The sequence below is a fragment of the Lithobates pipiens genome, unplaced genomic scaffold (assembly GCF_037356315.1).
Source record: "Lithobates pipiens isolate NorthernLeopardFrog02 unplaced genomic scaffold, aLitPip1_a1.2 Scaffold_18, whole genome shotgun sequence".
Lineage (NCBI taxonomy): Eukaryota > Metazoa > Chordata > Amphibia > Anura > Ranidae > Lithobates > Lithobates pipiens.
In genome coordinates this window covers 207,488,189-207,514,278 of record NW_027507758.1, presented here as the reverse complement: position 1 = coordinate 207,514,278, position 26,090 = coordinate 207,488,189, and the positions used below count along the sequence as shown (strand labels likewise).

The following is a 26,090-nucleotide window of genomic DNA, read 5'->3' as shown; positions in this document are numbered from 1 at the left end:
GTGTAGCAAGATGGCCGCCAGAGCTCACCTCCGAGGCTGATGTGCTGGCATCCCTTCAGGCATCTGACAGACGGCCACAGGGTCCCGGTCCCAGGCAGGGGTGTCCTATAAGACCAGCGGTAGTGGATGTCTAGGCTGGCTTGAGATTCGCCTCAAGATCTGCCGCCCAGAGGTCCCGGAGAGCGGAGTAGGCCGCAAGATGGCGGCGCCCAGCCTGTTGCGCTGCTCGTGGCCGCGAGCCAGATCGCGGTGTCAAGGTTGGCCCAAATCAGTCCCGGTCTGGAGCGCTGATGTCCCACAACGTGGATGGGTGGTTCAGCGGGCTTAAAAATGTATTGCGGTGGAGGATGGGCGTGGATAGTGAGAGGCACTAGCGGAGCTCCTCTGACCCGTCCGTCCTCTAAAGCTTCCGGCCACGCCCCCCTTTACGAAAATTCTTGCTTCTAGATTGTCAGTTCTTGCCCCCAAACTTATTCACAGAGACCAGGTGGGGTTTGTCCCTGGCAGGCATGCCGGATATAACACCCGACGCACAATCAATCTAGTGGACCTTCTGGATAGCATTGCTACTTAATCTAGACGCGCAGAAGGCCTTCAATAGGCTCTGCTGGCCTTATATGTTCGCAACGCTCAAAGTCTACGGTTTTACTGGCCCGTTTTTAAACGCACTTGAAGCTTTATATTCAACTGTTGCTGCCCAGGTTCAGATGTCGTCCTTCCTGTCGCCTTGCTTCCCCTTGATGAATGGAACTCGGCAGGGGTGCCCTTTATCACCGTTGTTGTTTGTTTTATGCCTAGAACCCCTAGCGGAGTACATTCGTTCTCATCCAGATATCCGCGGGGTGGTGATGCGACAGGGGGAGTATAAATTATCACTCTTCGCGGATGACATCTTGCTAACCATTACCAACCCACTGGTCTCTCTCCCCTCACTACACAAATTACTCAACCTTTGGGGGGGATCTCTGGTTACAAAGTGAACACCTCAAAGACTGAAGCTCGACCCATACACATACCCGCTACACAACTCTCCAGGCTTAAATAAACTTATCCTTATAGATGGTGCACTGACTCACTCAAATATTTGGGTGTTTTTTTGACTCCTTCATATTCCCATCTGTTCTGTGCAAATTTCCCTCCCCTATTCCAAGGCATCAATAACTCCCTACTGACCAGGTCCAAATATCCTCTATCCCTCTTGGGCAGGATCAACGTCCTCAAAATGTCAGTTTTGCTCAGGTTGCTCTATCATTTTGAGACACTGCCAGTCGCCCTTCCAACCCCCCAGCTTAAACTTCTCCAAAGACGTTTTTTAAAATTTGTATGGGCTGACAGATCTCACCGCCTTGCCAGTTCAGTGGTATTTGCACCTCAAGATCGGGGAGGTCTGGGGGCTCCGGATATCGTGAAATATTACCATGCCACTCATTTACAAATTATTACCTCTTGGTCCCCTCAATGCCACGAGTCAGTGGGCTGTCATTGAGAAGGGGGTCCTATATCCGGTGCACCCATGCTCCTTGATCTGGGGTGCCCCTTCCCCTCTGCAACCTAACCTTAGGAGCCAATGTACGGCTCCAATGTCCTTCACCCTGGACATATGGCAAAGATGCAACAAAAAGTACTCCCTTTCCTCACCCTGCCCCCCCCCCCCCCCCCCACAAATGTGTTGTTCAATTCCAGTATCCCGGATGGACTGTCTTTAGGCAGGATCTTCACATCGTCAGACCCTCCCCTTTTCCAACTTAGAAACCTGGTGCACCCCATCTCTCGTAGGCTTCACGCCTTTGAAACCTTACGTGACAAATATGACATCCCCAAGCACTCTTTTTTTTTTTTTACTTTTATCTACAGGTTAGGCACAATTTCAGCTCCAAATATCCAACCTTAACCCTTGACAATCCCACGGCTTTTGAACACCTTTGCGCCCAGGGTCCCCACCAATTACACCTAATCTCCTCTCCACCGAATCCTCCATGAGTCGACCCCCTTAAACCAACTTGCACATCTGTATATGAGTAAATGGTCTCAGTTGTTAGACAAACCCATCCCTCTACAGACATGGGATAAGATTTGGGCCTCTACTTTTAAGTCCTCTAAGTGTGTCACACAAAGAGAAACCACAATTAAAATTCTCATGTTCTGGTATAGGACCCCCAATGTCATCCTCTAATTTGATCCCTCAGTTTCGCCGCAATGCTGGAGATGTGGGCTCGACGTCGGGTCATTGTAACACATCTTCTGGAAGTGCTCCCTGATACGTCCTTTTTGGTTAGAGGTGGGATCGTTGGTGATGGGGGTGACCGGTGTGTCCCTTCCGATCGACCCCCTACACTGTTGGGTCTCCCTCTCCCAGGCCTACCCAAAAATACCAACCGGCTGATCTCATATATTCTATTAGCTGTTAAGAGGCTCATACCGTTATGCTGGTTGTCTGGCATACGGAGAATTGAGTACCTGACGGCTTCGGTACATGACTTGGTTTCCCAGCTTGATAAAGTCTGGGAACCCTGGGATCGATCGGAATTTGGGTCCCCCCTGTCTGTACACCCTTAACGGCTGCAGTTGCCTGTGGTAGTACCTTCTTTCTGGCCTCTGCGGCCATCTTTCCCCCTCCCATTAACTTTCTATATATACTAGTCCAGGTAACTCTCTCCCCTTCCCCTGAGATTTACCATGATGTTCTTATGGCTGTTTTGTTGGCCTCCGGCCTATTGTCGCACTGACTTTGGTTTTTCATAAACTGTATGCTATTTACTTTAACTGTAGCAGTTTTGCAGTTCACTTTTGTGCCTGCATCTGTGGACATTATTATCTGACTTCTGTAGTAAACGTTTATTTCTGCTTACTGGTCATTTCATTGCTTGATTATTTTGTACTTGCTTTGAAATTTAATAAAAATACAATTGAAAAAAAAAAAGTAAAGATAGCCCAATGTGTTTGCATAATGTAATGAAAGATGAAGTTACCCCGAATAATTAGATACCGAACATGTCACCCTTCAAAATTGCATACACTCGTGGAATTGCGCCAAACTTCCCTACTTAAAAATGCCCATAGGCAACACTTAATTTTTTCTTTACTGGTTACATGTTTTGTGTTAGAGGAGGTCTAGGGCCAAAATTATCATTCTTGCTCTAACATTCGCAGCAATACCTCATGTGTGTGCTTTGAACACAGTTTTCATGTGGCCCGGACTTACGTATGTGTTCGCTTCTGCATGCAAGCACATGGGAACAGGGGCGCTTTAAAAAAAAAAAAAAAAATATATATATATATATATATATATATATATATATATATATATTATAATATATTTTAGTTTGACACTTTTTTTACCCATAAATACATTTTTTGATCACTTTTATTCCTATTACACGGAATGTAAACATCCCTTGTAATAGGAATATGGCATGACAGGTCCAATAAGACCTCACACCTCACCTCTAGACTGGGAAGCCTGAAATAATAATAATAATAATAATAATAAATTCTGGCTTAGATTGTAGTGGTGAGTCAGTAGAAGCACCGGAGGGTGGCGGGTGTCCCCTCTTGCCTCCTGTAAGACCGATAAAGCAGCAGAACAGCCACTGTGATTGTCCTTTATGGTATAGGGCAGTGATGGCGAACCTTGGCACCCCAGATGTTTTGGAACTACATTTCCCATGATGCTCATGCATTCTGCAGTGTAGTTGAGCATCATGGGAAATGTAGTTCCAAAACATCTGGGGTGCCAAGGTTCGCCATCACTGGTATAGGGAATCACCGGCTGAGAAAGCTGATAGCTGAATGATGCCTGTAGCTGCAGGCATCATTCAGATATCCCCACACAAATCCAAGGACATCATATGACTGCCGGTGGGCGGGAAGTGGTTTAAAATGCATTTTTTTTTTTTTAACACAGTTGTCCATTTATACGTGAGTATTTATGAGTACTGCAATACCACATGTGTGAGACTTCCACAGCCTGGCCACATACAAAGGCCGATCATGGCTGGGTATCGCACGGTTAATTGTCAGTGAGCAGCGCTGTGGGCACTACAGATTTAGCCAACAGCACTGCTGCCACCGATCTCTCTCTCTCTCTCTCTCTCTCTCTCTCTCTCTCTCTCTCTCTCTCTCTCTCTCTCTCTCTCTCTCTCTCTCTCTCTCTCTCTCTCTCTCTCTCTCTCTCTCTCTCTCTCTCTCTCCAGAGGGGGGGGGGGGGGGGACTGGCGTGACATGGCACCAGTTTGTTTACAAGTGATCGCTCCGTCATTTGACAGAGTGATCACGTGGTAAATAGCCGCGATGAGTGGCCGTTTACCGTGATGCACCGGGTCCTGTGGACCTGGCGGTCACAGATGTTCTCCAGTGCGCTCCCCAGCGGAATTCTGGGAGGACGTCATAATAAGTCCTCCCAGAGTTAAGCAACCGGCCCGTAGCTGTCATTCGCCTATGGGCTGGTTAAGTGATTAATAGTTTGTTCTTCACGTGAAAACTGATGGGAGAAAAGCACACACAGATTTCAAAATTGACATCCGTCTGCAGTGCATCATGGTGTGATGAACGAAGGTCTAAAAGTAAACTATTAAGAAAAATAAAATGCTTGAAAAACATCAACTTCTTAAATGGCTTCCCAAAACCGAGAAGAAGTATGACACTTTCACACTGAGGCACACGGGGGGCCATCGGCGGTAAAACACCACTAGTTTTAGTGGCAATTTTCGAATAAAGTTTTAAAAGTGCCTGAAAAATACTGTTGCCAAGGCACTTTGCAGGTGCTTTGGCGCAGCTGCTGCCCATTGATTTCAATGGACCGGGGGGGGGGGGGGGGGGGGCGCTTTAGGAGCGATTGTATATACTGCTCCTTAAAGCCTCAAAGATGCTGCTTGCAGGACTCTTGGATTATAATTTTTTCTTTTTTAACAACCTGCAAGCGCACTGCTCCGATGTGGGGAGAAAAATAAAAATAATCTGGCTTTAACACTGGCGTGAAAGGAGAGGTGCTTTGCAGGGTGCTATTTTTGCACTTTTGTGCCGGTAAAGCGCCTCAATGTGAAAGTAGCCTGTTACTAGTGCACTTTAAATCACAACTCCAGTGCAAAAAGCTAGACTGTGGACAGGACACACTGACACTACACTTTCTTCAACACTTCCAGTTAAGTAGAGCAATACTATAGTGCAAAAAGCATGACATTTCACCTGTTAAACAGTTTTATTTTTTTCCATAAATTTCTTTCACTGTATCTTCTAGCATGAGGCAAGTGTTTTTTTTTTTTTTGTTTTTTTTTTTTTTTGTTTTTTTTTTGAGTGTGTGTGTGACTCATTCTTTCCACCACTGAAAAGGATCACCACTTCTGTCAACTACTAATTCCTTCAAATGGAGATGAAGTTCATCACCCAGGCTGATTATTGATGCACATTCAAAAGAATTCTCTGCATAAGGCCCCCATGACATGGTGAACATGGCATCAATCTGGCCACAATGCCGATTCTCTTCTGCTCGTCCTTTTTTTTTTTTTTTTTTTTTTTTTTTTTTTTTTATACACGTTTGTTTTTGCAGCATCCTGCTCTAATAGATATGTAACATACTCTTCCAAACTTGCCCTTTCTGCAGGAATCTCCAGCATCATGTTAATCCATTGTTTTTCCTTGGCCAATACCTCAGCAGGAGAGAAGATTGTTTTTGTATCAAAGATCCAAAAGACATGCCAGCACAACATTTTTATTCTCTTAATGCTTCTCAAAATATACCAAACCACTAGGAATTACTACTACTACAAAAAAAAAAAAAAGTATTTACAGCTGGGACCCTACATACTATAAGCTCTGTTGGCGAGACTTTGATGCCACGGGTTATAATACATCTACTTTGGTATTACAAGTCCTTAAGCTCATTCTGGAATAAAATATTTAAAATGATCTCAGACATTGCTAACAGTCTGATCAACCCTAATGAATTGACTGTTCCCCTCCATTATAAATGAAATACCTGCTCAATACAGAGTAATTTTTGTACATATTTTTTTGGCCGCTAAAGCCAACATATATGAATGGAACTCCACCAAGTCAATCAAGCGATCAATCATAAACACATACAAACGAAAAAAAAAATGTGCATCAGATGGACAGATTGCTGGGTGGGATGAGGACTCAGTGGTCATGGTACACCAAGAATATCAAGAATGATTTACAGGTGAAAGATAGGAATGACATTGCAAAAGGGCTAATGGGGCGGTGAAATCCACGTGGGAAGAGAAAAGGGGCCAAAGGGAAGAAGCAAGTGGGAAAAGAATAGTGCACAAAAATTAGTGCGGGTATATTTCAGGCCCCCTACCTGAAGGAAGAGTGGAAGTTGGATTTCCTATCACGGAAATGGCAGGGAGACAGGGCAATGCCATCATAACTCAAGTATCTAGATATTGATTGGGCAAAAGGGACAGCTCAATCATTAAAGGCCCACCATTTGTTAAATGTCTGAACGACAACTTAATGTCCCAATTGGTGGATTTTCCAAATATAATGCATTGCTAGATCTTTTACCTACAAATGATTTAGATCTGGTCGCAGATGTGGAAATATGGAAACTTGTGATCACATTCTGCATAAATCATAAGAAAAGGAAACATGACAATTTCAAAAGGGCCAACTTTTCTAAACTGCACTCCATATTACAGGATATTAAATGGGACCAAATCCTAGAAACATTGAACACTTGAGGGAAAATGGGAGTGCTTTAAGAACATATTAAAGGTATTGCCCAGAGCATTCCAATGGGTAATACATGTAGCAGAACAGATGTTAAACCTGGGTGGCTAAACCATAACATATTAAGTCATTTTAACCTCTTGACGACCACATTATAGCCAAATGACAGCTACAGTGCGGCTCGATAAGTCTGGGAGAGCGTACACTGACGTCCTCCCAGGATCCCGCTCTCGCACACACCTAACAATATCTGTGATAACTGCATCTGATAGTGGCCGTTTACCGCTTGATCACTCCGTCAAATGTCAGAGTGATCACTTGTAAACAAACTGGCACCCCATCCGGTTCCTCTCTCCTCTGTACAGATAGGTACAAAGGGGAGAGGGGAGAGATGAGTGGCAGAAGCATTGTGGACTGGATGTCTAGTGCCCACAGCGCTGACATTTGCCCATTCCATCAATGCTCAGCATACCCATCCCTACTCTGCATACTCATCCATATTCAGACATCCATACTTGGCATTCTCAGCCATCCATGCTCATCCATCTATCCATGGTCAGATATCACAGCCATAATTGGCTGTACCCAGCCAATCCCATCCATACTCAGCCATACTCATTCATGCTCAGTCATCCCATCTATACTCAGCCATTCCCATTTGTGTTCATCCATGCCACTACAATGCCTTAGAAAAGTAATAGGTAGTCAAATTAGATTTGGAACTTATGCTCCAAGAACGTCTGACGGTGCTCCCTACATGTTGGGCAACTCTATTTGGCCACACTGGAAAAGTCTCACACGTGATATTGCGGTACTCAAGAGTAGGATAATCTATTTTCTATTAAATGCCACTTTTTTATTCCTATTACAAGGAATGCAAACATCCCTTGTAATATAAAAAAAATAAACAAAGCATGACAGAACCTCATAAATATGAGATCTGGGGTCAAATCTACCTTAGATCTCATATTTACACTAAAAATAAAAAAAGCCCTTTAAGAGCTATGGGCAGAAGTAACATTTTGATGTCTTTTCTGCCCTACAATGATATGGAGATGGGTGGGGGTTATCTTCCTCTTGCTTGTCTCCATACCAAGCAAGGAGAAAAATTTGATCGCCTCCACTGCTACCGACAGGTTCGGTAAGCGCCAGAGGGCGCCTCTCCTGCTGCCAATAAAAATGATCTAGTGGTGAATCCACCGCAGAGATCACTTCTATCTGAAAGCGGACTGCCCGCTGTAGAGGATACTGGGGTTATGGCAGCTAGCTGCTGCCGTGAAAATTTTCTTCTTCAAAGTAGCGACATAAACTGTGGTGGGCTGTCCTTAAGTGGTTAAATATATTAACCGTAAAAATGCAAGGCCAGAGCATATTCATATTCATGCAGAGAAATGTTTTTTTTTTTTTTTTCCCTCTTGCCTCTAAATGTCCCAATGTGCATGGGCACAAAGGGTATTGTTGAGCTGCTTCTACAGGCTCAATACAAAACTCCAGTAGAATCAGCAATTGTCATGCCAGTGTATATGGACCCTTAGTCTGGCAATCAGAGCTATCATACAATTTCAGCAGCTTGCAAGTTAACAAAGTACTTGTTCTGGGTCAGTGAATCAGAACGTGTTGAAGCCGAAGCATCAGATTAAAAGTCAGGGAACTGGCCATCTCAAGAGGTGGTCAGCAGTGGTAGAATGCATAATTTCATCAAATTATATTTTTCTTTGGCTTTTTTTTAGTTGTGCAGTAACAATGTGTTTTTAGCTTTGCAGTGTTCTGTGGGATAAAGGAAATTGCTTATACACTCTCACGAATACTAGAATTGAGAAATGGGAAATCGATGATAATGCTGAATGTCATATTCAAAGTTGGGACTGCAGACAGCTGATTAACGAAAACATTTCTGATGCCATTTGGGTGAGTTTTTTTATGTTAAATTAGTGTTCAAGAAATGTAAATAATTATAATGTTGCAGAAAAGTGGCTAGCACATCTGCCTGAAAGCAGTAGTTATTATTTTGAATCCTAACAATGGCACCACCTACATGGGGTTTGCATGTTCTCCCCTTGACCGCTTGTGCTTACTTCCACATACCAAAGTAATGCTAAGCAAGTTAATTGGTTCTTGTCTGAATTTGACCCTTGTATCTGTATATACAGTGCTCAGCATAAATTTGTACACCACTTTTGAAAAATGAGATTTGTATCAACAAACACATCAAAAATTTCCAAAATTTTGACAGAACTGGGTTTTATAGAACATTTGTTTAGCTCATTACATGAAAGTGAGGTTTATTTTTTAACTTGGATTACAAAACCTTAATTTTTACTCATTAGTTGATGCAAAAATGAATACACCCCACAACAAAAAACAACTTCATCTAGTATTTTTGTATGCTCTCCATGATTTGTAAGGGCCTTAGTTTTGGATCATTGTGATGTTGGGAAAAGTGCACAACAACCAAGGGAATGGAGTGATGGTAGCATCTTCTCTTTTAATATAAAGCAGTACATCTGTGAATTCATGATGCCATCAATGAAAGGAACCCCCTGACACAAGCATCACTTGTGCAGCCCACAGAAGGACACTGCCACCACCATGTTTCACTGTAGGCACCATGCATTTCTTTGTACCCCTCACCTTTGCAATGCCATACAGTTTTGATGCCATGCATTCCAAAAACATTGATCTTGATCTCAGCATTTCAGAGTCTCTGTAGTCCTCTTTTTCAGCATGGGCCCTGACAAATTCCTGATGGGCTTTTGTGTGCATGGGCTTTAGGAAAGGCTTCTTTCCTGGATGGCACCCATGCATGCCGTTCCTCTGCAGTGTACAACATAATGTGTCACAGGAAACAATTCGCCCAGTTTGTTTTTCTACTTCTTTAGCTAACCGAAACCGAAAATTGCTTTTTTTTATATATTCACAAAAAAAATGTATATATATATATATAAATTGTCTTATATTATTATTCATTATAGTATTCATATTCAGCTGAATCATTGATTTCATGAATAAAAGAATAGTGCAGTAATGTAAATAGCAGTACTTTAATAAAGCAACCCAAACAAATTGGACAGTGGACACAGAAGATAAAATCGTAAAATCAAATAGAATGCAAATTTATAAATTAAAGTTACTACAGCATATCCTGCAGTGCAGACTGCAGTCAGTGCACATTGAACCGTAACAAAAAAAAATATATAAAAATAAAATGACTAAGAAGACTTTGTTATAGACTTTATTAATTTTCAACTTAAATCAGAAGAACTAGTAGTAATTGAGTTCTCTCTCCCTAAGGTGTCAGCGGCTGCATGTGCGATAAAAGTGTATGTATGTAGCTGCGGGTTACATACATAGTCCTACAGTAGAGCACACTGTTTTCCGGCCCCCGGGTATGAGCGGAGACATCCCGGAACACAGACTAGTCTACAGTCTGGTCTACAGCAGAGGTGCCCAGCCAATCACAGCAAGCAATGCAGACTAGTCTGTGTTTCTGGAAGTCTCCGCCCATATCTGGTACACAGTGTGGTGTAGTGTATAGTACTGGAGTATGTAGCCAGCCACAGATACAGAACATACAGTTTTGCACATGCAGCGGGCTGAAATCTTAGGGAGAGACAATGAATGAAGAAGAACAGCATAATATGGCAGAAGGCTGTTATTCTGTTTCACAGTATCTGCAAAATATATACGTTTAACATATGCTAAATGCAATAAATATTTTTCAATTATTTTCAACTTGAGTGAACTGTAGTAATTTTTACCCCCCCCCCCCCCCTCTCCCTAAGGTGTCAGCGGCTGCATGTGCGATAAAAGTGTATGTATGTAGCTGCATGATACATACATAGTCATACAGTAGACCGCACTGTGTTCTAGACCCCGGGCATGAGCGGAGTCATCCCATAACAGTCTGCAGTCTGGTCTAGAGCAGCGGTGCTCAGGCAATCACAGCAAACAATGTAGACTAGTCTGTTTCTGTAAGTCTCCACCCATATCTGGAACACAGGGTGGTATAGTGTATAGTACTGGAGTATGTAGACAGCCACAGATAACGAACATACAGTTTTGCACATGCAGCGGACTGAAAGCTTAGGGAGAGAGAGAGGGAGACATAGTTGGGCCCAACAGCAATTAACTATGTATGTGTACAGTACTAGATTAAAAGCTGAAGTTCTCTCCTAAATTGAAGAAGTCCAAAAAACTGTAGAAGAACTACAATGAACAACCAACTAATGGCAGTATGGCACAACTAGACATTTGGAACATACTGGTAGTCAGTCATACTATGTTGTATGTCCCAATTGTCCAGTAGCACAGTCCAATGCCAATTCATTTACTATGTCCAACAACATGGTAAATGAATTGGTCTGTGCTTTGGATTTATAAATCTATTTCTATTTATAAATCTATAAATCTATTTCAGTAAAAGTGGTAGATTTCGCTTTAAGAACAAAAGTTGCTCAGCTTTTTCACAGGAGACTGTTTCTCTTCTCGTCAAGAATATGAGATGCTTGATTGAATAGTCTCTCACTCTCTGTACTGGTGCTTGGGGCAGATAAGTATCTGCGTGCAATCTGTGCAAGCAAAGGAAAACATTGATGCACCAGTACCCAAGGGGATTGTCATTTCTGGCGAAAGGCTGTTCAGCTAAATAAATGTCCAGCTGTTGAGTAGCTGCTCTTGTTGTGGCACTGCTATGGACAGGGTTGTATTCATGTAAAATTTCTTCAAACATATCAGATATGGTTCCTCTTCACTTGTATGCAACCATTTCTTCTCACGTTCCTCTGTGCTACACCTCAAAACTCCTTCACCAGATGCTTCCACCACCTCCATTTGTGCCTGTATCATTTCCCGTGCACACTGCTTTTCAACATTAAAATAATGCTCTTTAAATCGAGGATCTAGAACTGTTGCAATGCACTACAGAGGGTTTGACTCAGTGTCTTGAAACCGGTTGGTAATGGCCTCCAGTAGAGTAATTTTAGCCGTTTTTACACCATGGTCTGTTTCTCTTTTCCTAGCAGATGCTTCAGTGCAGCAATCACGGGAATAACTTCAGAAATTGAAGCATTGGTTGATCTTATTTTTCTTTTGTTAACTGTTCAAATGTAGACAGAAGAGGCAAACTATTTTAAACTAACATCCACTGATGTGCGCTCAGTGTTGCCGGCAGCTCGTAATCTGCAATGTATGCAGCTAAAACACACTTTTGTTCAAAAAGACTTTGCAGCATATAGTAGGTGCTGTTCCATTGAGTGGCTGGCTACATATTGCTGCAGTCGTTTCAGTGGCATTCCAAACTGTATCTGCAAAGCTTATAATCTTTAATAAGCAAGCAGAGGATGCTTAACGTGACCCACAATTTTTCTTCCTTTTGATACAATATCAGATATGGTGTGCTGACTTAGCAATCCTTCATTTACAGCCAATTGCAGCGTGTGTGCCATACACGGTATGCTTTTAAGTTCACTGTCAGCCAGTCCAAAGTTCATAAACCAGATCGGGTAATCAGCCAGTCCAGAAGTCAGGGATCCAAGGAGAGCAACTGCAAGCAGGATAGAAGCCAGGAGGGATGTCAGCAAGCCAGTCTTGAAACAAACAGCAGGAGATGGTTCCTAGTGATGTGGCAAACGTGAAGGCAAAGGAATGAGGGAGCTGGAAGGCTTTAAATAGTCAGGTCAGGGCGGCAGCCGTATAGTTGAGGAGCTCCAGCCGTTCACGGAGCTATCCGTCGCCATCCACCCACCACCTCACACAATCTGCCTCCAAAGTTGCTCTGACCGGACTGCACTGTGCCGCCACGGGGTTCTAGACGCCTATTTCCCAGAACTGAGGCTCCCAGCCGCCCGGATCTGCCGCTGGATTCCCCGCCGGCCGCCACCATCTTTGGCCTCCGGGATCGCCTGAAGACACCGAAGCCACGCCGGCGGGAGAGGTAAGGTGCTGTCATCGGGCCCCTCCCGTCATCTCCCCCCTCACCTGGGTCTCATTTGGGGCAGTTTCGGCCTTCCGCGGTCCTCGGGGAACCCGCGGCCGGCTCCGGCCTAGTGCGGCCTACTGAGGCCTAAGGATCCCCAGAGTTTCCTACAGCTGCTGCCCGGGAAAGTGCTCCACGGCTGCTCTACAATTTCGGCTGCGGTTTGCCTCCTTGCACTGGCCTGATTATCCTCCCACCCCCCTCCCCTCGCGGAGGCTTGCTTTATTAAAAGTGGAACTTCCGCTGATCAGAACCCTCCCCCCCTCTGGTGTCACAATTGGCACCTTTTGGGGGGGGGGGTGGAGATACCTGTCAAAGACAGGTATTTACACCCACTTCTGGGCATAGACTCCCGTGGGAGTCTATGCCTCTTCCTGTCCTGCCGCGCTGTCTGCTGGGAGACACATGGGTCCCAGAGACAGCGCAGACAATTCCTATTGCACTGCGTGACTCGCGCGTGCACAGTAGGGAACCGGGAAGTGAAGCCAATTCACTTCACTTCCTGATTCCCTCACCTAGAATGATGGCGGCAGCAGCTGAGAGCCGAGCGATTGATCGGCCTCGGCTGCCGGCATCGCTGGAACCCGGGACAGGTGAGTGTCCATTTATTAAGTCAGCAGCTGTAGTATTTATAGCTGCTGACTTTTAATATATTTTTTTTTTTTTTTGTAGGTGGAATCCCTCTTTAACCATCTACTTGCGGTTCTCCATCCACGTTGGATTGTAACCCCCAGCCTGCTCTCCTGGCCCACTATTCCAGGCATCCTTGCTACAAGCATCCCCTGCAGCCTCATACTCCCTCTGCTTACAGACTCTGCTCTGGCTATCATTGTGTACTCCTTCACCCTACTGCAGCAGGGGACTGACAACTTTACATTGCTTCTACCTGGATGATCTTTCAATCCTCTCAGATAATAAGCCAGCATACCTCCCAGAATTACTACGGTGAATGTCACCTTGAACTATCTCATGATTGTAACTATATGGCCACATCTTGCCGTATGCAAGCCCCTCCTAAACGATCTAGACTTTCACCTATAAGGGCCTGACCCGACATATGGAGAGGTAGGTCGGGCTTACACTCAGCTCCCGGCTCCCCTGGCCCCACGGACCTCATTTCAGACAGTAAACCGCACCAAATACAGATCCATGGGGAAAGACAAGCCCAAGGCACACAAGGGCGGCAATGGCCGTCACCCAGGAGGGGATCTGGATGATTATTTCGGCCATGGAAGGTTGTCCTCACAGCACCGACCAGCAACCAAAGGGACGCCGGCCCCTCCATCCCTGGCGCGCTCTGAATCAGCCCTGCAATCTCAGGTGCGTCCCCACAGCCTGCTCTCACACTCTGAGGACACTGCCCTCTCCCCCAGGCTTACCAGAAGCCGCTCTAATGCCTCCCTAGGATCGGGGGATGGATGGGACATGGAATCGCAGATCAGATCCCTGCACAGCTACATGAGGTCTCTACCCACTAAAGCTGACTTTGAACACTGTGTGCATAGGATCGAGGAAACCTATCGGAAAGACATCTCTGATTTGAGAAATGATGTGGGGGTACGCTTTGATGATGTGGATAACACAGTAGATGGCCTGCGGGACACTGTACAATCACATGATTGGATCCTCAATACCCACACTGTCCTGCTCCAGCAGCTCTCATACCATCAGGACGACCTCGAAAACCGTAGTCGCCGCAACATCATACGTATACGGGGGATACCCGAGTCAGTTGACCCCAAGAATCTACCTGCAGCTGTGACAGTTATCTTCAACCAAATACTTCAATGCCCCAAAGATGACCCAAACAAACTGGACCGGGTGCACTGTGCATCGGGTCCCCGCACCCCTGACCCCTCCTTCGTCCGTGACACATTGTGCCGTGTCCATTTCTACAAAATAAAGGGGAACATTATGAGGGCCGCCAGCACGCAGCAGTCGATTCTCTTCAACGAAACACCCATCATGCTCCTCCCTGATCTCTCCCGCCAAACACTGGCAATGCGGAAATCCCTACGACCCCTCACGCAACTCCTACAAGCAAGACAGATCAAATACCAATGGCGTTTCCCGTTCCATCTTCGAGTGCACCATGCGGGTAAAACCGCTGTATTTCGTACATTGGGAGACCTACCTACATTTCTCAGTACGCTTGAACTGCCTCAAGTCGTACTACCCGACTGGCCATTTACACCGACCACCCCAGGTCTACCCTACACCCCACAATGGCAGAAGCAAGGTCGCAAGCGCACCCCTCTGTCCCCGCAGCTTCAGGATCCCAACGACTGACCCGATCCAGTGGGCCTCCCCCCAGGCCTGTTTTCTCTTCCCACCACTGGGGTCCTCCCCTGTGATGTTCTTGGACCCGTATGGGTCAAATAACTCACCTGCTGATTAACCCTCTTGTTTTTTGTATATTTTTTACACCCCCTGTTGCTGTGCCCCCCTCTTCCCTATCCCTATAGTTGGGGTGCTCCATTGTGACTTTTATGATAGTTACTGGACGAATCTCAGGACTTGTCTTTGCACTCCACTACCTGCAACGGCCCCCTCTGTGTTGCCCTTGCCATACTTTACAGTTATTGCTATGTTTAATCTGATCCCTTCGTAGGGCCTGTTGCATATCCTTATCCCCTATGACTCATAGATGTTCTCTATTTTATGCCGGTTTACAAATGCATTTATTGATGACCACTAAGATAATTTTACTTATGTTCTTTGATTTACTCTTTAGGTCGCACCTGATTTTGGTTTACCCGTGGGGACGGGGTGCTGGGAGCTGCCCTGCTCTGTGATTTTGTTTCACAACCCACCTCCCCCCCCCCCCCCTTCGGGTTTTTCATTCTTTTTTTTTTTTCGTTTTGCGCCACACGGTGTTCCCGTGATCACTGTGGGGTGCACTGATTTGTGCCTTTATGACAGGCTTTTTTTTTCTCTATACTGTTTGCCTTTTGGAGCCACCTAGTTGCCTTTTTTATTTTTGTTTTTGTCTTGACTACCCCTCTTTTCTGCCTGACCTATTGGGCCCGTCTCCTACAATTGATGTTTACAAATACTATGTTCCATGTACCCCTGTTTGTTGTACAGGAAGCGGGTTGCCATACCTATAATTGTTGCTACTTCCTATACAAGGTTATGATACCGTCTTTACTCTCTCTTCTTACTTTTTTTCTCCCTTCCACCTTCTCTCTGCCCAACGGGGTTTACCCATAGTGTCCCTTATCACACTGATTCTGAGCTCCACCCCTATGACCCCCCATGGCTAGTGACGATTCAATAACCTTCGCTTCCTTTAATTGTAGAGGTTTCAACACACCTGAGAAGCGGAGCCAGACGCTCTACGATTTTCACAAAAAGTGTACGGAAATTCTGCTGCTTCAAGAAACACACTTTCGCGCAGGAGCTATTCCAGCCCTGGGTAATAGGTATTACTCGCAATGGTTTCACAGTGTTAATCCTCAGGCCAAATCTAAAGGGGTATCTGTTGCCTTTCATAAATCTTTTAACCCAGAAGTTCTGGACTCTCTCATAGATGACTCGGGTCGCTATGTATTTTTGAAACGAAACGATTTTCTTTTCACAGTGGCTAACATCTACGTGTCGAACGTGGGCCAGGCTCGGTTCCTCTCTTCGGTCCTCACCAGACTATCCCCCTTTGGAGGGTCGGCTTTCATTATTGGAGGTGATCTCAATATTGTCCTCTCCCCATCCGCAGACACATCCTCGGGTAAGTCTTCTGTTCCTTATTCCACCTTGACACATATTAAATCACTCTTACATTCCTCCCATCTGGTGGATGCCTGTCGAGTCCAGCATCCCACGGAAAGGGATTACAGTTATTTCTCAGTTGCACACAACTCCTAAAGCAGACTGGACCACTTTCTCATATCACAATCACTTCTAGACACACCTCTCCAAACGTCGATCGGTAACCTCCTATGGTCCGACCATGCCTCCGTCTATCTCACTCTAGTCCGCCCCCCTGCTACCCGCTGGGGGGCGAGCTGGAGACTTAACGACAATCTGCTATGGGACACCGTGTGCGTAGCGGATGTCTCTAAAGCCATTAAAGATTTTATAGGTGACCACTCCGCTGACACAACCTCCCCTTTGAACCAATGGGACACACTCAAATGTGTGATCCTGGGTACCCTTATACAACACAGCTCCCGCCTTAAGAAGGCCCGAGCTCATGACATACGCAAACTCCTTTCTACCATAGCGGACCTTGAACCCCTTCACAAAAAAGAACTGGACCCTACTGTTTTCGTTTAGCTTTCCAATGCCCGCAGAGACTTACTCCAGTTCCTAGACGCGCACTCCCTAATCGCCAGGGATAAAGCTCAGAACCACTTCTACTCACTGGCAAACAAATGTGGTAAGCACCTGGCTAGAATCATTCACCCTAGACCCCCGCGACATTCTATCCCCTTTTATCGTTCAATCAGATCATACGAAAACATTTAACACCTCTGGGATATCTGCATCCTTCAGGCAATACTACTCACAGCTTTATAACCTTCCGCGTGCAACCCCTTCAGATCGGTCCCCCCCCCCCCCCTCTCCCGACCCCACACAGGATTATATTATGGAGACTGCTTTACCTACTGTTGACAACGTGGACCCGACAGCCCTAGATGAGCCCCTAATTACCTCTGAATTTTTACAGGCAATCAAAGCCCTTAAAGTGGGAAAATGCCCGGGTCCTGTCGGCTTTACACCCCGGCTCTACAAAACTTTTGTCCCCCAACTTGAACCCCTTCTGACAAAGGGCTTTAACTCGGTAGACAGTCTTACCCTCCCCTCCAAGGACTCTTTATCTGCCAACATCTCTATTATCCCTAAACCAGGCAAGGACCCATCCCAGTGCAGCAGCTATCGGCCCATCTCCCTATTCAACATAGATATTAAGCTATTCGCAAAAGTTCTGGCTACCAGTCTGTCCCCTCTACTACCTAAAATTATTCATAATGATCAAGTGGGGTTTGTCCCTGGCAGAGAAGCGAGAGACAACACCACCAAGAGGATACATCTTATAACCCTGATCCTACGTAAAGGCCTGAAAGCTTGCCTCTTATCTTTCGACGCTGAAAAGGCCTTCAATAGGGTCAGTTGGAGGTTTCTACAGCTGTCCCTAGAACAACTTGGCCTTGGAGCTCCCTTCATCTCTAAAGTTATGTCCCTATATTCCCGACCCTCAGCTAAGGTCCTAGTCAACGGTACCACACCAGCTCCCTTTGAAATTGCAAACGTTACCCGGCAGGGCTGCCCCCTGTCCCCCCTCCTCTTTGTCATCATCATTGAACACCTGGCCTGTGCCATACGTCAAAACCCCTCCATTCTCAGTATTCAAACTCCGTCTGGACACCACAAACTTTCCCTGTACGCTGATGACCTCCTTGTGTATATTCAGAATCCGCACATCTCTCTACCATCCTTGCTCAAAGAATTTCAACGTTTTGGCATCCATAATAACTTTAAGATCAACATCGCTAAGACAGACGCTCTCAACATATCCCTCACCCCCTCCACGTTGTCCCTTCTAAAATCCAATTTCTCATTTAGATGGCAGACCAAGGGGATTTCTTACTTGGGGATCATTATACCCTCAAATCTAACTAATTTGTTTTCCCTGAATTATATTCCCCTCCTTTCCCGTATACGGAATGACCTGGAGGAGTGGGGTGGGTCTCCCTTGCCCTGGTTCGGAAAGATTAATATCCTAAAGATGGACACTTTACCCAAATTCCTGTATTTATTTCAAACGGTCCCTATCCACATCCCCAAATCATTTTTTTACCTCTCTGCGCTCGCTAGCCACCAGATTCATGTGGAACAGGGGCCTCCCCAGAGTTAAATTTAAACTGCTTACACTTCCGAATACTATGGGAGGAACGGGTCTCCCTGATTTTGAGACTTTCCACACAGCTGCTCATATGACTCGCATCATAGAATGGTCCCCCCGCCCTCCCTGCAAGGCCTCGGTGACCGTTGAACAGGATCTTTCTCCTGTAGATCTCCGAGCTCTTCTATGGGGTTACAAACAAGACTACTCTCGATTGACATCCTTATCCCCACTGACTTTGGCCTCCCTTGAAGCTGTGGTATAAAAAAGGGCTAAACACCACCCTCTCCTCTGACCGGGGCCCCTGGACGTCCCTTTTTGACCACCTTGCTCTGCCACAAGGTACGGGGGCAGCCTCCCTAGGATCCTTTAAACGCACAAAGTGGCCACAAGCGTACACATTTGTACATCCTTCTCAGGGGACTCGGTCCACCCGGCTGACTCTGGAGATTGGCTCACAGCCTCACATGTGTCCACATTTACCAAACGCTTACACTCCTCCTCTCAAATACATCGCAAGCTTACCAACTTCGAGGAACTGTGTTCGCTCCCAAAAACTCCCAAACACCTCCTATCTTCCCTATATAACCTACTGCAGACTTTAGCACATGATCAACTTCTGCATTACACTAGGCTGTGGTCTGCGGACTTGGGTGAAGACATCTCTGTGCCGGAATGGCAAACCTCTTTTCACTTTACACATAAGTCAACTACAAGCTCTTGTCCAGATGGTACAGAGACCCTGCAACTTTACACAAAATCTTCCCGTCTACACCAGCCACCTGCTGGCGCTGTGAAACCTCAGTCAGAACTTATCTACATGTCTGGTGGGACTGCGAGAGGATCCGCCCCTTCTGGACACAGGTATTTGAATGTTACAATCTTTTAGCTGATAGACCGGTTCCTATCTCTCCGAAAATTGCATTACTCTCTATACTGCCCGGGTCTATTAAATCACAGAGACACAGATTTCTCTGTTTTTTTATGTCCTCTGCTAGGCAATTGATACCTGCTTACTGGAAGACGAAGAATACTCCCCCATTGTCACGGGTATCAATTATGAATGACACTATGAGAATGGAGGAGATGCTGGTGCTGGACAATGACACCTACGCCAAATTTATAACTCAATGGTCGATCTGGCTCCGCTTCTCCTCCTCTGACAATTTGATGAACAAAATTTCGAACGCATAGAGACACTATGGGCTCTCTCTTACCCTACCCCCTTATCCGTTTCCCTTCCCCTTCCCTCTACTCTCCTCCCTTCTTGCTGTTCAGCTCTCCCCTCTACCACTTTGTCCCTCTTTGTTATGTTCTTCTTTCCTCTTTTCTCCCTCTTTCTGTCTCCTTTATGCTATTGTTTAAACATTGCCTCATGTAGTAACCCATGAGTATCTCTCACTAGTATGACCTCGCGGATCAGAGAATAGGCTATTTTTTCAATTCTCCAAGCTTACCAACGGGGACCGGCTGTGGCCGATAGTCATTAGCCGGCCCCCCGTGAATGTATTTCTGCTACTGTTCTTTGCTTGCATTTAACTCATGATGTTTACGTTTTTCTTGTTTTCTCTTGAAATGTACAAATAAAAAAATATTTTCAACACTAAACAGGCAGGTCATATGAGCATCATCGGGAACACCTGGTAACTGTGGAAAGAGAAGAGAGCTCACAATTAGCCGACAAGTGAGCGGCCAGCCCAGATGAGGAAGGACTAAGCCAGCCCTGACAGTACCCCCCCATGACCCCTCTCCCTCGGAGGGCCACCGGGCTTGAGGGGAAACAGTCTATGGAACTCGTGGAGGAGGACAGGGGCATGTACATCAGAGGATGAAACCAAGGAGCATTCCTCTGGACCATACCCCTTCCAATGCACCAGGTACTGTATGCGCCTACGGGAGTGAACAATGGATTGTGCCTCATACTCCTCATCGTTCTCAACCTGAATAGGGTGAGGACGTGGCACCGAGGTGGTAAATCGGTTACAGACCAACGGTTTCAATAAGGAGACATGAAACCCATTTGAGATGTGCATACTAGGAGGAAGGTCCAACACGTAAGCTACTGGGTTAATCCTGCAAAGGATACAGAAAGGCCTAATAAACCAAGGTGCAAACTTCAGTGAGGAAACACGGAGCCAGAGGTTGCAAGATGACAGCCAGACCCTGTCCCCAACCTGGTAGGAAAGCGCAGGCAGGCGTCTGCGGTCAGCATGAAGGCTGTACCTATCATTAGCATGATGCAAAAGCCTCCTGGACTTGTGCCCAAGTGAAACGAAGACCACAGAGATGCTCCTCTAACGCAGGAATACTCTGCGTAACAAACGAGTCAGGCAACATAGAAGGTTGGAAACCATAATTCGCCATAAATGGAGACAATCGGGAGGCAGCATTCAAGGCACTGTTGTGAGCAAACTCTGCCCAAGGTAATAGGTCAGACCAGTTGTTATGATGGTCAGAAATATAGCAACGTAGGAATTGTTCCAAGGACTGATTGGCTCGTTCTGTGAACCCTTTAGACTGCGGGTGATACGCAGAAAACGCAAGCTGGATTCCCAACTGTGCACAAAGGCTCGCCAGAACCGGGAGGCAAACTGACTGCCCCTATCCGAGACAATCACCTTGGGTAGCCCATGTAAGCGGAAGATCTCCCGAGCAAAAATGGAAGCCAGTCCCTTAGAGGTGGGCAACTTCTTAAGTGGAATACAATGACACATCTTTGAGAACCGGTCAACCACCATAAGTATAACAGTGTTGCCTTGGGAGTTGGGTAATTCCACAATAAAATCCATAGACAGGTGAGTCCAGGGCCTCTCTCCATTGGGTATGTGTTGTAGGAGGCCCACTGGGAGGTATCATGGAGTCTTACTCTGAGCACACACGGGACATGCAGCTACGAAGGCAGTAACATTAGCCTGTAGACTAGGCTACCAGAATTGTTGGGAGATGGCCCAAATGAGTTGATTCTTCCCAGGATGGCCAGCTGCCTTGGGAGAATGGCAAGTCTGGAACACTGCAGTACGGAGACTCTCTGGGACAAAGCAGCAGTCGCACGGTTTATCAGGAGGAGCATGGACCTCAGCAGCAAGAATTTTATCACCCAAAGGAGAAGTAAGACTGGTGCAAATCGTAGCCAAGATACAATCAGGAGGAATCGTAGGAACCGGAACCGATTCCGACTTGGAAGTGTAGGGAACGAGGCATCAGCCCTTACATTCTTAGTACCGGGTAAGAATAAGACAATGTAATTAAAGCTCGACAAGAAAAGAGCCCATTTTGCCCTTCTGGGAGAGAGTCACTTAGCCTCAGACAAGAATGTAAGCTTCTTATGGTCAGTAAGAATAAGAACAGGCACAGTGGTACCTTCAAGGGGATGTCTCCATTCTTTCAGAGCTAAAATGATCGCCAACAGCTCTTTGTCACCAATCTCATAATTGCACTCAGCAGGTGACAATTTCTTGGAAAAGTAACCACACAGATGCATAGCGCTCTGAGTTAGGACGTTGAGACAGAAGGGCGCCAACTCCAGTCTCAGAAGCATCAACTTCTAGGATAAAAGGCAACATGGGATCAGGATGTGCCAACACAGGAGCAGAAACAAAGGCAGCCATGAGAGTCTCAAAGACCTTAATGGACTCCGGAGACCAACTCTGTGGGTTGTCGTCCTTTCTGGTCATACCATTCAGAGGCTTTACCAGAGACGGTAAGTTACGAATAAACTTCCGATAGTAGTTGTCAAAGCCCAGGAAACGCTGCAGACGACACAAACCCACAGGTTGAGGCCACTGTAGGACTGCCGACAGTTTCTCTGGGTCCATCGAAAAACCAGCAGTGGAAATCACATGGCCCAGGAATGTAACCTGTTAACGATGGAACACTTTTCCAGTTTACAATAGATTGTTCTCCCTTAGTTTCTGAAGCACACAACAGACATCTGTGTGGTGGCTCTACAGGGACTTGGAAAATATGAGGATATCATCGAGATAAACCACCACACACAATTGCAACAAATCTAGGAGGACATAGTTTATAAATTCCTGAAAAACTGCCAGGGCGTTACAAAGGCCAAAAGGCATTACCAGGTATTCATAATGGCCTGTTCTGGTATTAAACACAGTTTCCACTCGTTAACCTCCTTAATGCGCACAAGATTATATGCCCCTTTCAGGTCAAGCTTTTTGAAAACCGTTGCTCCCTTGAGGCGGTCAAATAATTCTGTAATTAATGGAATCGGGTAGGCATTCTTAATCGTGACACAATTGAGACCCCTATATTTTATACAAGGTCTCAGTTCACCACTCTTCTTTTTCACAAAGAAGAAACCAGCAGGAGACGAGGACTTGCAGATGAAACCTCGAGAGAGTGCATCAGCAACATACTCCTCCATGGCCTTATCCTCCAAGACCGACAAAGGGAAAACCCATCCACGAGGAGATATGGCACCAGGTTGAAGGTCAATTGTGCAATTATAAAGGTCAAGCCGGTAGTTTGCCTCCACACTGGCCTTATCAAAGACATCGACAAAATCACGGTACTCCTCCGGCAGGGAGGGGAGTGAAGTGGTGCACAGGACCTTGGATACCTTCAGGAAGCATGTCTCACTGCCTTGGGGTTACCAGGAGAGAACCTCGGCACAGAGCCAATCGAAAGAGGGGTTGTGCCTCTGTAACCAAGGATAACCAATAACCAGCGGAAATCTGGGTGAGGAAATAACTTGGAATTGGATTAGCTCATGGTGAAGAGCCCCTACGGCCATGGACAACGGAACCGTCTCATGAGTCACATGGGCAGGCTGTAAAGGTCTCCCATCAAGAGCCTGTGGCAAGTGGAGTGTCACGCAGCTGCAGCGGAATCGAGTGCTGCGAAACAAATGCAGCATCAATGAACAGGCATGTAGCCCCAGGGTCGATTAGAGTCTGTATCTCGATGGGTGACTCAGCCCAAGAAAGGGTGACCAAAACCAGGGGCTTATACTTCTGGATAACTGGGGACAAAACATGCCACCTAAGGTCTGTCCATGACGGGACCTCAAGGTTCGGGCGTTCCCTGGACAGTTAGGACAAGACTTCAAAAAGTGACCTGCCTGTCCACAAAGGCACTATCTTTCCCTCCTCCTAAAGGCTCTCTCATCCACAGAGAGACACGTGAAGCCCAGGTGCATGGGTTCATCTTCACTGACCAACTCGGTACCAGGAGGCATGAGAGGTGAGGGAGGCATGGGTGAGACTACAATGCTGGGAGGCAAACGTACAGGAGACTTTCGCAAGCGCTCCTTAAGAGAAGGTCTTTCTCTGAGTCTGGAGTCAATGAGGATGGCAAACGAGATCAAGCTCTCCATCTCAGTGGGTATATCTCGGGTTGCTATTTCATCCTTGATGGAATCCGAGAGACCATGAGAAAAAGCAGCCACAAGGGCTTCATTGTTCCAAGCAACCTCTGCTGCCAAAGTACAGAATTCAATGGCGTAGTCGGCAACAGTTTTCGTACTCTGATGGACGTGAGGCACTTGGCAGCAAAAGCGGAGCGCGCGGGAATGTCAAAAACCCTTTTAAAGGAGGCCACAAACTGAGGGTAACTCAAGACAACAGGTTTTTTTCTCTCCCATAGAGGGTTAGCCCAGGCCAAGGCTCTCTCAGAAAGCAAAGATATCACAAAACCTACTTTGCTTCTGTCCGTGGGGAACACCTGGGGCAACATTTCGAAGTATATCTCAACCTGATTGAGAAACCCTCTGCATTGAACTGGATCGCCCCCAAATTGTGGGGAAGCGGAGCAGAACTAGACATACCTCTTATAGAGTTAATACTCAAGGTGGGTGCCTGCACAGAGACAGGTGCAACAGCAGGGGCGGCCTTCGACTCAGGTTGTACAGGAGCAGCCACCGTGGGGGATTCCAGGTGAGCTGTGCGATTCAGGAGCGTTTGTAATGCCAAGGCAAACTGATCCATGCTGTGATCTTGCTCATCCAATCTGGAAAAAATATTACCAACAAGTGGATTGACTGTATCTTCTGAATTCATGGCCTTCACGTACTGTCAGGAACCATGAAACAGGTAGAGACAGAAGTACAATCAAATCAGACTTGTTTAAGTCCAGTAGCCAGATCTGATAGTCAGCCAGTCCAGACATCAGGGATCTAAGGAGAGCAACTGCAAGCAAGATAGAAGCCAGGAGGGATTTCAATAAGCCAGTCTTGAAACAAACAGCAGGAGATGGTTCCTAGTTAAGTGACCAACGCAAAGGCAAGAGTGAGCTGGGAGACTTTAAATAGGCAGGTCAGACAAGCATCATCGGGAACAGCTGGTAACTGTGGAAAGAGAAGAGAGCTGGCAATTAGCCGACAGCTGAGCGGCCAGCCCAGACAATGATTTGTTTTCAGGTGGTGTATCAAACCTGTTGAAAAATGTCTTGACACTGTACCCCCTCTTGAAATTTCTGCTGAGCAAAGACTACAGATTGCAAATTTGGAAAACAAAGAGAGAAACTTTAACCACTTTCAGACCGGACCATTTTGCTGGTAAATGACCAGAGGTCTTTTTACACTTTGGCACTGCGCTGCTTTAACTGGTAATTGCGCGGTCATGCAATGTTGTACCCAAACAAAATTTGCGTCCTTTTCTTCCCACAAATAGAGCTTTCTTTTGATGGTATTTGATTGCCTCTGCGATTTTTATTTTTTGCGATATAAACGTAAAAAGACCGCAAATTTTGAAAAAAAATGATATTTTCTACTTTTTGTTATTAGAAAAATCCAATAAACTCAATTTTAGTCATACATTTAGGCCAAAATGTATTCAGCCACATGTCTTTGGTAAAAAAAAAGTCAATAATTGTATATTTATTGGTTTGCGCAAAAGTTGTCACATCTACAAACTAAGGTACGTTTTCTGGAATTTACGCAGCTTTTAGTTTACGACTGCCTATCTCATTTCTTGAGGTGCTAAAATGACAGGGCAGTACAAAACCCCCCCAAATGACCCCATTTTGGAAAGTAGACCCCCTAAGGAAATTGATAAGAGGCATGTTGAGCCCATTGAATATTTTATTTTTTTGCCTCAAGCGATTGAATAATGACAAAAAAAAAAATTTTTTTTTTTTTTACACAAAGTTGTCACTAAATGATATATTGCTCACACATGCTATGGGCGTATGTGAAATGACACCCCAAAATAAATTCTGCTGCTTCTCCTGAGTACGGGGATACCACATATGTGGGACTTTTTGGGAGCCTAGCCGCGTACAGGGCCCCGAAAACCAAGCACCGCCTTCAGGCTTTCTAAGGGCGTAAATTTTTGATTTCACGCCTCACTACCTATTACAGTTTTGAAGGCCATAAAATGCCAAGATGGCACAAAACCCCCACAAATGACCCCATTTTAGAAAGTAGACACCCCAAGCTATTTGCTGAGAGGCATGTTGAGTCCATGGAATATTTTATATTTTGCCACAAGTTGCGGGAAAATTACAAACTTTTTTTTTTTTTTTTTTTTTTTCACAAAGTTGTCACTAAATGATATATTGCTCATGCATGCCATGGGCATATGTGAAATGACACCCCAAAATAAATTCTGCTGCTTCTCCTGA

General features: G+C 45.7%; 1 protein-coding gene across 4 annotated transcripts in view; it reads left to right on the top strand.

Moving 5' to 3' along the window:
- NUP133 (nucleoporin 133) overlaps positions 1 to 26,090 on the top strand; it is a 951,293-nt gene that overhangs the window by 251,479 nt on the left and 673,724 nt on the right. For all 4 annotated transcript variants that reach the window (XM_077486543.1, XM_077486541.1, XM_077486544.1 and 1 more), the window contains one exon: positions 8,446 to 8,598. In XM_077486543.1, coding sequence (XP_077342669.1) covers positions 8,446 to 8,598 — 153 coding nt within the window. The remainder of the gene's footprint in view (positions 1 to 8,445; positions 8,599 to 26,090) is intronic.